Source organism: Raphanus sativus, chromosome 5, assembly GCF_000801105.2.
Source record: "Raphanus sativus cultivar WK10039 chromosome 5, ASM80110v3, whole genome shotgun sequence".
In the NCBI taxonomy this organism is placed as follows: domain Eukaryota; kingdom Viridiplantae; phylum Streptophyta; class Magnoliopsida; order Brassicales; family Brassicaceae; genus Raphanus; species Raphanus sativus.
The window spans coordinates 5,498,606-5,512,451 of NC_079515.1; the positions used below are offsets into that span (position 1 = coordinate 5,498,606).

General features: G+C 36.5%; 2 protein-coding genes across 2 annotated transcripts; both read right to left on the reverse strand.

Annotated features, from left to right (window-relative positions):
* Window positions 1-1,448: 1,448 nt before the first annotated feature.
* Window positions 1,449-4,398, reverse strand: LOC108863029 (subtilisin-like protease SBT1.5). Its single transcript, XM_018637318.2, has one exon. It carries the CDS (start codon window positions 4,204-4,206, stop codon window positions 1,900-1,902), a length of 2,307 nt encoding a protein of 768 aa, XP_018492820.2. The 5' UTR covers window positions 4,207-4,398; the 3' UTR covers window positions 1,449-1,899.
* A 2,050-nt stretch (window positions 4,399-6,448) lies between these two features.
* On the reverse strand, window positions 6,449-7,441 carry LOC108861136 (E3 ubiquitin-protein ligase RSL1-like). Its single transcript, XM_018634962.1, has 2 exons — window positions 6,600-7,441; window positions 6,449-6,509 (listed from the first exon to the last, which is right to left on the reverse strand). Exons 1-2 carry the CDS (start codon window positions 7,439-7,441, stop codon window positions 6,449-6,451), a joined length of 903 nt encoding a protein of 300 aa, XP_018490464.1.
* Between the last annotated feature and the right edge of the window lie 6,405 nt (window positions 7,442-13,846).

The window sequence follows — 13,846 nt, forward strand, 5'->3', positions numbered from 1 at the left end:
TAGTCTAACCAATTGTCTTCGTTATATAGATAAATAATTAAAATTTACTATAATACAAAATCTGAGAAAAGGAGTTAATATATAGTATATACCATCAGGCATTTGACAACATGACATTTTCGGCGTAAGAGGTATACATATACACGTTACTTTTACATAGACGTATACTTCTAATTTGGTTATGCCAGCCTGTAGTTGAATACATTCCCAGATAATTGCCAATTTCAAGCAAGTGATTACCCAATCCTATGGGTTTAGAGTCGACGAGATTTTGGGGGATTTCATACTTTATCTTGATAATAAAATAAAGGAACCCCATCTCTAGATGAAAATATCATGGAGTCGCAGATTCGGAAATACAAAAAAAAGGATCATCTATTTGTGCGCTTGTGTTACACGTGTATTTGTGTTACAAGATCATTGAGAGTCGAAATAGATAAAAATTACAAAATAAAGACAACAAGTTGAGCAAGTGGACTTATTACGACAAGGCTTTCCGTTGTCCGGTCCCACCTTCTTGTACCAGACCCTTGACGCCCATTTTCATTACGCAAGAGCCTTCGGATTATTCAGGTTATGAAAAAGTAATTTGCTTCTAATAATAAATAATTCCTTTTTTTTAACACAAATATAGGATATACATTGTTTAATTGTCAATCAAGTCCCATAGTTGATACTATCCGCTGACTTTTATCAGCTCTTAAAACCAAATTTATTTTTTCATATTGTGTTGTTGGGAGAATTGAAGAGGGATAATATTAATATATGTATGCAATGAATGTAGAAGATAAAGTTTTAACAAGAAATAAAATACAAAAATTAAGTTAAAAATGCAAAAGAGGTTAGGACCATTTTCTTTTGGTTGGATTGAGACAAAGCTCCTAAAATAGCTGATCTCAAGAAACAGAAGATGATGTAACCTCTGAAAGCTACCCGTACTCTGCAATTATTTTTGTTTCACTATTAAATATGAACTGTACGAACTCAAATAACAAATTATCAAAACTTGTAGTATGTAAAAATAATTAAATACTCATATTTATCCTATCGTTTCTAATAAAAAAACTCAAAAAGTAACGAAGCTATTTAAATCTTTTGATTTGTAGTTAATCTGAATAATCTCGATGGCTGTAAAATCTAAAAGCTCAAAATCGAATATTTCAGTCTCATATCTAAATCTTTATTCAGGACATAATCTTGGTGTCTGCCACTACTAGCAGTGAATTAGATACACCAACACACCTCATTACACGTTTCTTCTAAATCAGGCTATGATCGAATCATCATTCTATTTCGTTTTGTTTCTTATTCGACTCGAATCATCATCTTAGAATTCAAGTGAAACGACAAAAAAAGGAACAGAAGAATCGTACTGATTTTTGTTCAATTTTATATGGACCATACAAATTGTGAACATCATCAGCAACAGCAACCCCAAGTAGTAAAAGGAATAAGGAAATCATAACATATTTCAAGTAGAAAACAAATATAAAGCGATATATATGGGCTTAGAACTTGAAGCTTTACAAGCATCACCACTAGAAGCCCACATCACCAAATATACATTTTACATTACAGGAACAGCCAACAAAGAGCATAGATATTAGACAACAACAACAGCTTATGATCTTACACATGTTATAAGAACAAAGAGACCAGAATTTTTCCGGTCTTCAAATCCTAAAACCCTTCACAAAGGTTGTTGAAGAGTAACCACCAAGGGACTTGTGGGCTTCTACGGATTATGTATCTTAAACAGCAAAAGATACATTTTACATTACAGGAACAGCCAACAAAGATCATAGAGATTAGACAACAACAACAACAGCTTATGATCTTACACATGTTATAAAAACAAAGAGACCAGAATCTTTCCGGTCTCCAAGTCCTAAAACCCCTTCACAAAGGTTGTTGAAGAGTAACCACCAAGGGACTTGTCACATTTCGTTTCCCATCCGACCAAACTATATGACCAGTCTCAACACTTGTCGCTCCTGGTGACAGTTTCACCTCCGTAGTCTTAACCCTAACCACAAAACTCAGTTTCTGCCCCACCCGTCGGAACGATAGCTTCTCCGGCTTAACCGTCACCGTCGTCCCTCTCGGTGGCCTAATCTTAACCTCATAAACAGAGTCTGAACCGCCAACATTTGTCACTGTCCTAATGAAATGTGTCGACAATTTACTCTCACCATACTGCTGAAACACGACAGAGAACGAGGGATAGTTCAAATTCCCGACGTGTCCCGCTCGTCTAGCACCGTCGCAGTCAGCTTTACGCCGTGTTATAGTCACAATGTTGGTTCCTGTGTAGTTGGAGTTACACAAGAAATTGATGTAATCGTAAGACGTTATATCGTAGACTAATCCTGGATCCATAGCTTTGGTCGGGTGAACATGACCCGACCCGTAATCCATAACCGAAGATGCATTCCCCGTTGACTCATCCAGCATTTTCTCATCTCGGTTATCCACCGTGTAAGCCGTAGTCATCAACGCTGACCTTATCGCCGCGGGGCTCCAATCAGGATGAGCCGCCTTGAGCAAAGCAGCAAGACCCGACACGTGCGGACACGCCATCGAAGTACCCGATAAAATATTGAACTCCGTCCTCCTGTTATCAGAAGAAACACCCGACGGACCGATCTTGTCAGGCCAAGCAGCGAGGATGTTCAAACCGGGTGCGATCACATCCGGTTTAAGAATCTCCGGCGTCTCTGGATTAGGCCCACGAGCGGAGAAAGACGCAACTACAGGCGCGGGTCGGATCCCAAGCCGGGTCCCTTTGAAAACGATCGTGGCCGTTGGCTGTTTCGATTTAGACGACTCAGAGATGTACCTCCTGATCTCATCGCCTCCAGAAGCACCAACCGACGTGGCAGGTAACACGTGGCAGTCAGCGACTAAACCTTCCCCGTCGAACACACCGTTGGCTATAATCATCCCCACGCCACCGTTTCTCCTCACGATATCCCCTTTGGTCGCTCTAGAGTTGATCCCTCTGTCGCAAATGACGATCTTACCCTTCACCAAACTCGGATCCAACGAGCCTTCGATACACAGAGACGAAGAGTAACCGTCACCACCAAGCAAACTACCTCCGTAGACAAGCGGGTACATCTTATTCGGATCCAGATCCGGCCCACCGTAAACGCTAACGCCGGGAATCGTTTTACCGTTTCCGAGCCTCACATTGGCCGGGAAGTCGCGGTCGATTGTTCCGGCGCCGACCGTCGTCATCCACGGTGCGACGTTCGTCACCGTCAAAGCGCCGGGACCGCCGTTTCCGGCGGAGGCGGAGACGAATATCCCCCTGTCGATAGCTCCGAAGGCACCGATGGCGATGGCGTCGAGGTAGTAAGGAACCACGACGCCGCCGACGGAGAGAGAGACGACGTCGACGCCGTCGGCGACCGCCGCGTCGAACGCGGCCAAGATGTCGGAGTCGTAGCAGCCTGAGTTCCAGCAGACTTTGTACGCGGCGAGCCTCGCCTTGGGAGCCATCCCGGAAGCGATGCCGCGAGCGTAGCCGAGGGTTGACGCCGGAAAAACGTAACGTCCGGCGGAGATGGAGGCGGTGTGCGTCCCGTGGCCGTCGGAGTCGCGGGGAGAGCGGAACTCCGTCGTCTCGTTCATCTTCCCGTTGGTCGCTTCGTACCCGCCGCAGAAGAATTTAGCTCCGACGAGTTTCCGGTTACACGCCGTCGCCGGGAAACCTTGGGAGGCGACGCATTGGCCATTCCATTTAGCGGGGACTGGGCCGAGCCCACGGTCGTCGAAGCTGGGCCTCTCTGGCCAGATACCAGTGTCGATGACTCCGATGACAAGATCCGACCCGAAGTCGGATTCTTCGAGGAGACCGGCTTTGTCGGTGGACCTGAGGCCGAGAAACTCAGGGGAGCGGGTGGTGTGCACGTGACGGACTTGCTCGGGGATAACTGAGATGACATGAGGTTGGTCTAAGAGGTTAGTAGCTTCTTGAGCGGTGAGTCTAGCGGAGAAGCCGTGGAAAACGGTGTCGTATGTGTGGATGATGGAGGAAGATGTGGAAGCGAGTGAGGAGGTGTACCAGTGACGGGGAGTGGGGAAGATTGAGGGTTTAGCTTCGTGGTCTACGTGGACGATGTAAGTCAAGGAGTTTAGGTCGTTTGAAGAGGAAGGAGAGAAGAGAGTCAAGAGGAAGAGGAAGAAGAAGAAGAAAGCCATTGACGGAGAAAGTTATGGTTTTTATTTCTAACTGTTGATTATAGATTCGGTTTTAGTGAGTGGAGGAGGAAGAAGAGGAAGGTGGAGGGTACCACATTGCTTTGGTTTTTGGGTGGGAGCGGAGAAAGAGAGGGAAACCTAGTGCAAGTGTGAACAAAGAGCAAGCAGTAGAAGTTGTGAGACTGTGGCTAGTGTCTGTGAGCTGGAGGCACTGTCTCCTTTGCTTTGTTTATTATTACTTTTTTACATCTATGCACTTGAAGAAAAGTAAAAGAAAATAGGAGTTATATGATGTTACAAAAAATAAAAAATAAATAAGAGTTACGAATGAACATAAATTCTTTATAATATGCAGTTATGTTTCAGGTGACAGATTCATATGTTCCGTTCACGGGATTTAGAATTTATATTAGCAGTAGATTGGAATGGGATATTTGTCTACATTCTTACAATCTTAGAAGTTTTTAATGATATTATGATTCTATCTTTGTAACTAAAGTTTGAATATAATTACGAACTTCAAAGCTTAAAAAATAAAGCTGATTTGTTCACGTCATGTGAACTGGTGACTACCGTGTGGGTCTCATTCCTGTTTGAAACTTGTTTGAGTCGCTCGTGTTGAAGATAACTTTCACTTGATTAGTCAAAACAAGTATCAGGCATGATGTTGAACCAAAAAAAAAAAAAGTACCAGGCATATGATGTTATGATGTTTTTTTTGTCAATGGCTGACAGTAAATTTAGATACATGTCAAATGTATTGAACACACTAACGTTACAATGATTCTAAAAGAAAACATTTATCATATGCTAGGAACAACTTATTAAATGTAAAGGGAGTAGTGAATATTGTTGTTTGCTGGTATGATTTATGGTTTCCAACACCATATTTTGAATTTTTGGAAGCATAATGAATACGAATTACGATGTGCCCAAGTTTTCATAGAAATCCACCTGAGTGTGTATGTTTATTGTTTGAGGATAGCGCCATTGTTAATTTCCCTAATTTCGGTATATTCCAATGCATTTTTTTGAAAGATTCTAATGCATTTTCATACACTTCTTTAAAAGCATTTTCATAACACCAGAAGCCGAAAGCAGTGTTCACATGTTTTTGTTCGTTTCTGCTATTTCTCTTTTCCTTTTCCCCTTGAACATAACATCTTTACTAAACATAATCTATAGTAAAGCGAAAAACTAGTTTAACAAATAATATACCCATTCAACTGTGTTGGTCGGTGAAACGTACAATCTACTGTATTATTTATTTTAGTAATGATTCAGACGAATTACTGAGATTATTATCCACATTAAATAGACACTTCGCAGAAAGGAAAATGAGACTAATGTTGATTAAAGCATAAAGTCATATGCAATTATTGACGACTTTTTCTTTTAAATAAGGAAACAAAATAACTTGCCAAATTATATTATGTTTTTAAAATAAAATAAAAATAGATAAATAAATAACAATAGTTGTAAAAAAAAATTATTTTTTAACAAAAATATTTGTTTTTAAAATTTAGTGTTTAGTGTTTAAGATTTCTAGTTTAGAATTTATCCAAATGTTTAGTGTTTTTCTAAACGTTTAGGTTTACCCAAGGGTTTAAGATTTATACAAATATTTAGAGTTTACCAAGGGTTTAAAGTTTATGATTAGAGTTTAGTATTTTATTGATAACATTAATTTTTCTTTTTAAATTCTTTTTTATATACTATTTTATTTATTTTAAATTTTTATTTTGAAAACATAATATAATTTGGTAAACTATTTTGTTTCCTTAATTAAAAGATACTAGATCTAAAATGACAAATTTCTATTGTTTGATGAACCTTAGATAGTGAACCCAAAAATAACTTATTATTGAATACGAAATAAGTCTAGTTAATGAGTGGAAATTTTCTAAACGGGATAGGTAGACCTCTTTCTTTACTTTATATATTTTTACACTTTAGCTTTTTAGTTTTAATCAAAAGTCGAATCAACCTTCAACCTCTACTCTATTACCCTTTTAAACCTTACTGTTATTTTCCTAAACTGGGAAAAATAATTCAGTTACGTTTTACGACTGTAAATCCATGTTAATGGGTTTAACATGCTTAAATACACTCGGGAAATAACACACTTGAAACGTTGATAATCTTAGCGAATGTGACGAATTATTATTATTTTTGAAAAGTTAACAAAAAGAAACACACATGAATTATTCATCGATAGGCTGATAGGCTTCTAGGTACGAGTTTAGCATGAGTGATTAGAAACCCACACAGATCCACAACCATAGCAGAACTGAAATCCACACCTGAGACATAATAGAAAATAATAAAAAAATAGCGTTAAAAACATTTTCCTATAACAAAATTATTTGTAATGAATAATAAAGTAATTATACCTGCACGTTATATGCATACATCCATCCGCTTTCTCAACGTAAAACTTGCAACTAGGGCACCTTCTCCACTGCTTATTCTTCGCCATCTGAACCAACAGTGCATCTTCTTCATCACTACCCTTCTTCTTCGTGTTCCCAAATCTCTGAAACTCCTCACACCCAATCCCAGCATGCCACGCCACCTTACACTGAGCGCAGAACATTCTGTGACAAGAGGGACACTCGGTCTGCGTCACATTAGCATTATTACCACCACCATCGTCGAGAATCATCACAGATGAACAGTCTTTGAACGGACAGTATAGCTTGTCCCATGAAGAAATCAAAGACTCGCACAAGATCTTCTCCCAACGCTCGAACACGTCCTCTGGGATCAGATCTCTACACATGTACGGCTCTATCGAACGCGTGCATTCCATGTCAGGGCATTTGATCCTCGCTGAGTTTTCTTTGATCTTGGTAGCCACGTAGCGTATGGTGCACTGAGTGCAGTATGCGTGAGTGCATGTGACTGATCCTCGGAACATATCTGAAGAAGGCTTCTCCTCCATGCAGATCATGCATAACCTTCGAGATGGCTCCAAGGGTTCGTTCTCGATTTTTACCACTGGTTCCCGCTTGATAACAGTGGTGAAACTCCTCTGGATTTGAGGTGTGTTATTGATCTTAGCCGCGATCAAAGAAGAGAAGAGAGCTTCTTGGAGATGAAGCTCTGTGGCGTAGTTCACGTCGGAGATGGGGAAAACTTCATCGTAATCGAATAAAGCACAGAAGTAGGATTCATCTACCAATACATCCATGTCCATATTTGTGTTTGATGATGAGGACGATCCATCATTCATCTTATCGTTTTGATCTATCTGTTTTGAAAATAATGATGGGCTCATTCACGTTAAATAATGGCGTTGGATGTTGTATTCGAAGGGTCTTTTGACTCTTTTCTGCCTAATTGCATAGGATAATTAATTATTGCTAGTATTTAGTTAAGCATTGGAATATGAAATATTCTTGGGCAATTAAATTACTTCGTCAGATGCCTTTTGGTTATTATCTCTAAAAGCAAAACCAAGAAACCTTTCAAATTTCACATGTTTATGGGTAGAATGTTACATATTTGAAAAGAATTACGTTAGTGATTCGGTCCAGCCCAGTACAATGTAGGACACAACTTTAGTTATAAATCTATAGGATTTTTTTTTTTTTTTTGGAATTTACACAAATTTCCAAAAATAGTTTGAGAGACAATTTCATACCAGTGGCGATTACGCAGTCCTGGATGACAACATTGGATGCATCGATTCCATCAGTGTTGGGACTTGATTCTGGTGCATTTATCCGGAGATTTGAGATGGTAACATCGTTGGAACCGTTTATATGAATGTGTGCCACTGCACTATCTACGTGCGTTAAGCCACTAAGTCTAAAGATTGTTGCAGCTCCTGAACTTCAATGCCTACTCCCACAACAAAAAAACTAGCTTTTGGTACATGATAAACAAAAGAAAATTTGGAAAGGATTAAAGAAAGCCGCAACGTTGTACTTATGGTTGGTCTTGAACTGCCTTTGTGCATGTTCCCACCAGCTCGAACCCTGGCCGTTTATTTCGCCGTTACCTTCAACCACAAGCCCTTCTATGTTTGAGAATAGAATCCACTGATCTTTGTCTCCTTTCCATTTTCCTCTACTTTTTTTTTTTCAACCACATTTTCCTCTACTTGATGCAACAAGATTGCCCAAAATCTTCAATTACATCAGTAGATCCGTTACTAATGTTAAAAGATAATAATATACTATTAAAAAGCAGGGAAAAAACAGAGTACCTGAACAACAATAGGGGTCGATTTGCAAGAACCCTCAAACTTCAAGGGCTGCAACATACATGACATTCCTGCCGAACAATAAGCTGCCCATCTCCTGTCCCGCTACAGACAGCTTCTCAGGCTTTCAAGAACGCCTTCCTAGAAACTAAATATATCAAGATTTTTAACAGTACAATAAATTTGAATATATAATGCACAAAGATTTTATTTACATTATATATATGAATCTATCTTTTACCTGAGTATAATCTGTAACTCCATCTCCAATAGCTCCAATCTGAATAACATCCAAAGCTTCCGAATATGTGAAGATCTGGAGAATGAACACTGAAGTTTAAGATCCAAGTCTTCTGAGTATGTTTTGAAGAAAATTAGTTAAATCGCGAGCAAAACCAATGTATTTACTAATTAAAACAACTATAGTTAAAGCCAATGCTTTCATTTAGACAGACAAAAGAAGATGCTAAACACTTTACCATGTTAAGCTGATACTTTCGACAGTAGCAGACAATATATGTAAGAAAATGGAATGGATAGCAGGATAGGCGAGTAAGTATATGTGGCAATTTTTTAATCTGGTTGAATCCAGAGGAATCGCAAACCCGCTCTAGAGCATTCAGATCAGTGGCGGATCCAGAAAATATTTTAAGTGGGAGCATATAAATAAATTATAAGGAAAATGGGAGAAGGGGAGCTTTGAACCCAGGTTCAGTGGGGGCACAGGAACACTTTTAACCAACTAAACTGCATAATCTATACTCTCATTTATGCGTTTGAATTTAATTTTATATTATTGTGGTGTAAACTGCACTCTTTTTGGTAGGCCTAAATCTGTCGTTGGTTTAAATGGGTCTTAAAACATGGACACATATATGTGTTTCGATTAGAGGGAGGATCGTACCTGAAACGTTTTATCGTTTCATATTGTCTACTGCCACTTGACCACAAAGTCCATTAAGCGAGTAAGTATATGTGTATTTTAATTTATTAACAAGATACATGATAACATTTCAAGTTCAAATAAGTTACTATTTGCATGGGGAGTAGAAGATGGGCACTGTAATTATTTTTAACAAATTTTCAAGGAACAGTTCGAATATAAGAAAGCTAAAGAGCAAATAAACTTTTACCTTTAAGTGCATCATCTGTATAGCTTATATGCCGTAATTTACGTGCAGTCCATTCTAATGAAATTCTATACAAACCAGATTGATATGTGAATGCATATATAGTATTTCAGAGACTCAGACATATTTACCCAGGTGCGCACATTGGTCCGATACTAGGGTCACGTAAATTATGGCATAGAAGATATACCGACGATGCGCTTAAAGGTAAATATACTCGATATTCCTATTCAGACAAAAGATGATAGTTTAAATGAGAAAATTTGAAAAAAAATTCAGAGAAAATTCCTATATAGACGATCCTAGCTGATGACCTAGTATGTCATAAACATCTTGGTGAAAACAAAAAATCATTCGATGGTTTCTTGAACAAGTAAGAATTCATATTCAGAGCGGCTTCACCATCCTGTTGCATACACCAGCTACGAGACACATTTGGAATACAACTGCCGCTCTGACCCCCTTCACTTGTGTATACAACGGCCACTCTGACCCCTTTTTACTCTGCCTGTTCTAACACTTAGATGAATACCCTCCCAACCTGACTAAAATGCTCTAAAAGTCATTGTGTACTCCTTTTGTCCCAAAATAGTTCCAAACACTTCCAAAACCTCTAATTGGTAGCTTCAGCACCTGATAGATACTTATGCGAGAAAATGAAGTCTAATGTCTAAATGCTAACCAAAGTTTTCAAAATGCACATAAAAAGATTATCAAAACCATGAAGTAAAAAGGGATATCAGTTCTGTTAGAATATTCTACGTGTAAACTATTGTAGCAATTGTATCAAATATTTCTCGTCACCACATGCTGTTTAATATGTTTCTCAGATCATCTCCATTGCTTAGAACTTTTCAAAAGTTCTAAAATAAAATAATTCTTATTCAGAACTTTTCTTCACCCTCTCGTTCTTTTTTACTCCCTCTGTTTCACAATATATATGTTTAGGAAATTTTTTGATGTTTCAAAATATAAGATGTTTTGATACTTTTAAGATACTTTAATTTTATTGAAAATTGGTTAACCAATATTATTATTTTTCTTTTGTAGTTATAAATATATTTGGTGCGATATCTCCGGTGAAGATTTTCTAGCAATACACTAACAGTAAGAACATAATATATATTCAGTAAAAGAAAACATGTTATACATAAAACTCAAGTATTCTCTATTTTTCGAAATTTTATATAAAAATCTGCATGTATATATTTATCATTCTATATTGTTTACAACTAAACTAATGACACAACTAAATACTACGATCAAGCCTAATGTTATGTTTATGTGAAGGAGTTCATGATAAATGGTCTATTAATAAAATAACAAAATAAAAAATGTCTAAATAAAATCTAATTTGTGGAAGCATAATAGCCTAGTGGTTAAGGTTTAAAGGTTTCTACACTCAGATATGGGGTTCGAACCCCATGCTATGTAATTTCTTGCAGATAAATTCAGGTTTCAAATTTCGGAGATAGCGGTCTACAACATGATGCAAGTTAATCTGGTCAGATGTAGATTTTCATAGGAAGGCTCAGTGATGCAGTTAGGTGTAAATCTCATAAGACATATAGTATTGTCGGTTGTTAAATCGTCTATCTAATCTTTCTCATATCATAATTGTAATATCATAATGAATCAGTGTTAAAAGAAAAAATCTAATCTAAAAAGGAAGTTTAAAATATTCCACACATAATACGGAAACATATATACCTAATTTTATATATTAAGTAAAAGATCAAATAGATATAACTTGACTCTTGAACCTAGTCTTTGAAAAGGTTTGTTTCCTAAAAGTAAAAGAAGAACAGCTAACCTAGTCAAGTTTGAAATTATTTCATATCTATCTCTTTTCCTGCTGTGATGTGGCACTCTACATGATTGGATAGAACTTAGCGTTTGGTGATTATATAATATGATGATTCGAAGATTTTTTAAAAACTTATCCTGCTAAAGAATCTCAAGGAGGAAAAACATTATTTTTGAGAACAAAACACGAATACTTGAATGCCCTCTTTTCAAAAAAAAGAAAAACACGAATACTTTCTTGTTCTCATATAACGTGTTCTTCAAAGTTTCTCCTATACTTGTCGAAATTGACGAAAATAAATTCCCCATGAAACGTGTTCCATCTGAACATTTTGCATGTTTCTCCTAGCTATAAGTACCCAACTAGCTTCTTTCCACGCCCATATGTCAAAGTAATTCCCATGTAGAACTACCAGTGATAGAGATCCTTCCCGATTTATCAGATATGTAGCTGATGTTATCCTGTCTTCTTCACGCAGTTCTATTAGATAATGAGACAGCTCCATAATTCCGAACCTCTCTTTTTTTATCCACAGAAAACACTATAGCTGGACTTCCACAGAAATCCTGGTATAGTTTTCTCCGTGGATATGGAAGAAAGTTTCGAAGTTATGGAGCGCTGACTCAATATCCAAAAGAACTGTGTCAAGAAAACATGATAACTGTTGCAACATATCTGATAAATCTGGAAGGATTTATGTCACTGGTAGTTCTACACAGAGCCGTGCGAGCACTAATCGCTGCCCAAAGCGACAAAGAAATGTTTTTTTTTGGGGTGAAAATATGTAAACAATAGCTAATAGTTTATTGTAATATAACAATTATTTTTTTGTCATCTGAAATGTATAGAGAAAATTTTCAGTAAATTATGTATAGAGAAACTCTTTTTATTTACCCAGATTTTTAGGGGAAAAAAACAATTGTACTTATTTTGTTTGGTTTCTTAACGAAACCATGTTTCCAATCTTATATATGTTTTTGCTCACCCATATAAATACTAATGAGGCTATGTTTTATAGTTGTTTAATATAAGATATTAAATGAAATTAATGATAACATCATTTTAACTTTTTTTTAAATAGATGTTATAGATCAATGACTATTTTCTCCTCAGGTGTTCATGGCTCTGTTTAAAAGATATTATAAACTTAATTACCAAAGATAGAATCACATCGCTTTTTTTTTAAATATAAAATTTAGGCGAAAGTTTATTTTTCCCTCATGTAGGTACAGCTCTCGTTTTACGTGGGGATTACTTTGACATATGAGCGTGGAAAGAAGCTAGTTGGGTACTTATAACCAGAGATTATTTTCCGTACTTGGACGATGATATATAAAAAATTGTAATTATTAGTTAAAAAATTGGTTTATGTATTTTTAGTGGTTTAGAGCACCTTTAATGGTTAACTTGCCCAAAAGAATATCTTTGTTAGGATTATGATAGTTCATGTCCAACTTTATATTATCCGATTAATACAATGTTGTCAACTTTAGGTTTTAATGGCAAACCCACATGAATTTATTTTTGGGCTCCTTCCCAAAAAATCTCATACTAATTAGATTTGGACTTCTCTTTATATATTAGACATTCACTAATTAGAGTTGAACTTCTCTTTATATGTTAGGCACTCATTGTTATATGTTAGGCACTCATTGTCTAATTTTTCAATGTGAAACTTAGTTTGATATTTCACATTCTCCCCTTCAAACTAGGATCACATTCATTTCGTATCCCACAACTGACTTCCAAGATCTTTTTGACTTGATCTCTGCCACACGCACACTTCTCATTCCTAATTCATAGGATATACCATTTATCTCTCCAAAGATATTTAGGTGTTTTTTCAGATTTCCCGTCAACCGCTTTGACAATTATTGAAATTATGATAGTCTATGTCAAACTCTATATTATATAATTATTATGATATTGTCCATTTTGAACTTTAATACCAAGCTCACATTGATTTACTTTTGGACTCATTCTCAAAAGAACTCATACTAATTAGAGTTAGATTTATTTTTATATTTAGACACTTTTTGTCTAATTCACCAATGTGATATTTAGTTTGATATTTCACAATCTTAGTAAATTATTACTGGTATTTTATTGTATAATTGAATTTTGTTTTATTTTTTTAAAAAGTGAAACATTTATAAATTGACATATGCAAAAGGTAGTATCTAAACTGTTCACAAAAGTTCTTAAATGTCATTAAACAAGATTCGGTTGTATGTTCGCTCACTTACTTATGTTTTTTCCTAATTTTTTTTTTGAACAAACCTAATTTCTTTCTTTTATTAATCAGATCCTGTCCTAAAACTCCCTTTGGAGCTACCGGTGGTTTATGTTTTTTTTGTCTATACTCTATAGCCTTATTTAGTTTTACAGCATTTGAAAGGTTAATCAAGGATTGTTAGTTAACCTAACAGATGATTGTTTGCATATTTCGAAATATTTTTTAGTTTTGCTTCTCAAAAATTCAACTTGCAGAAA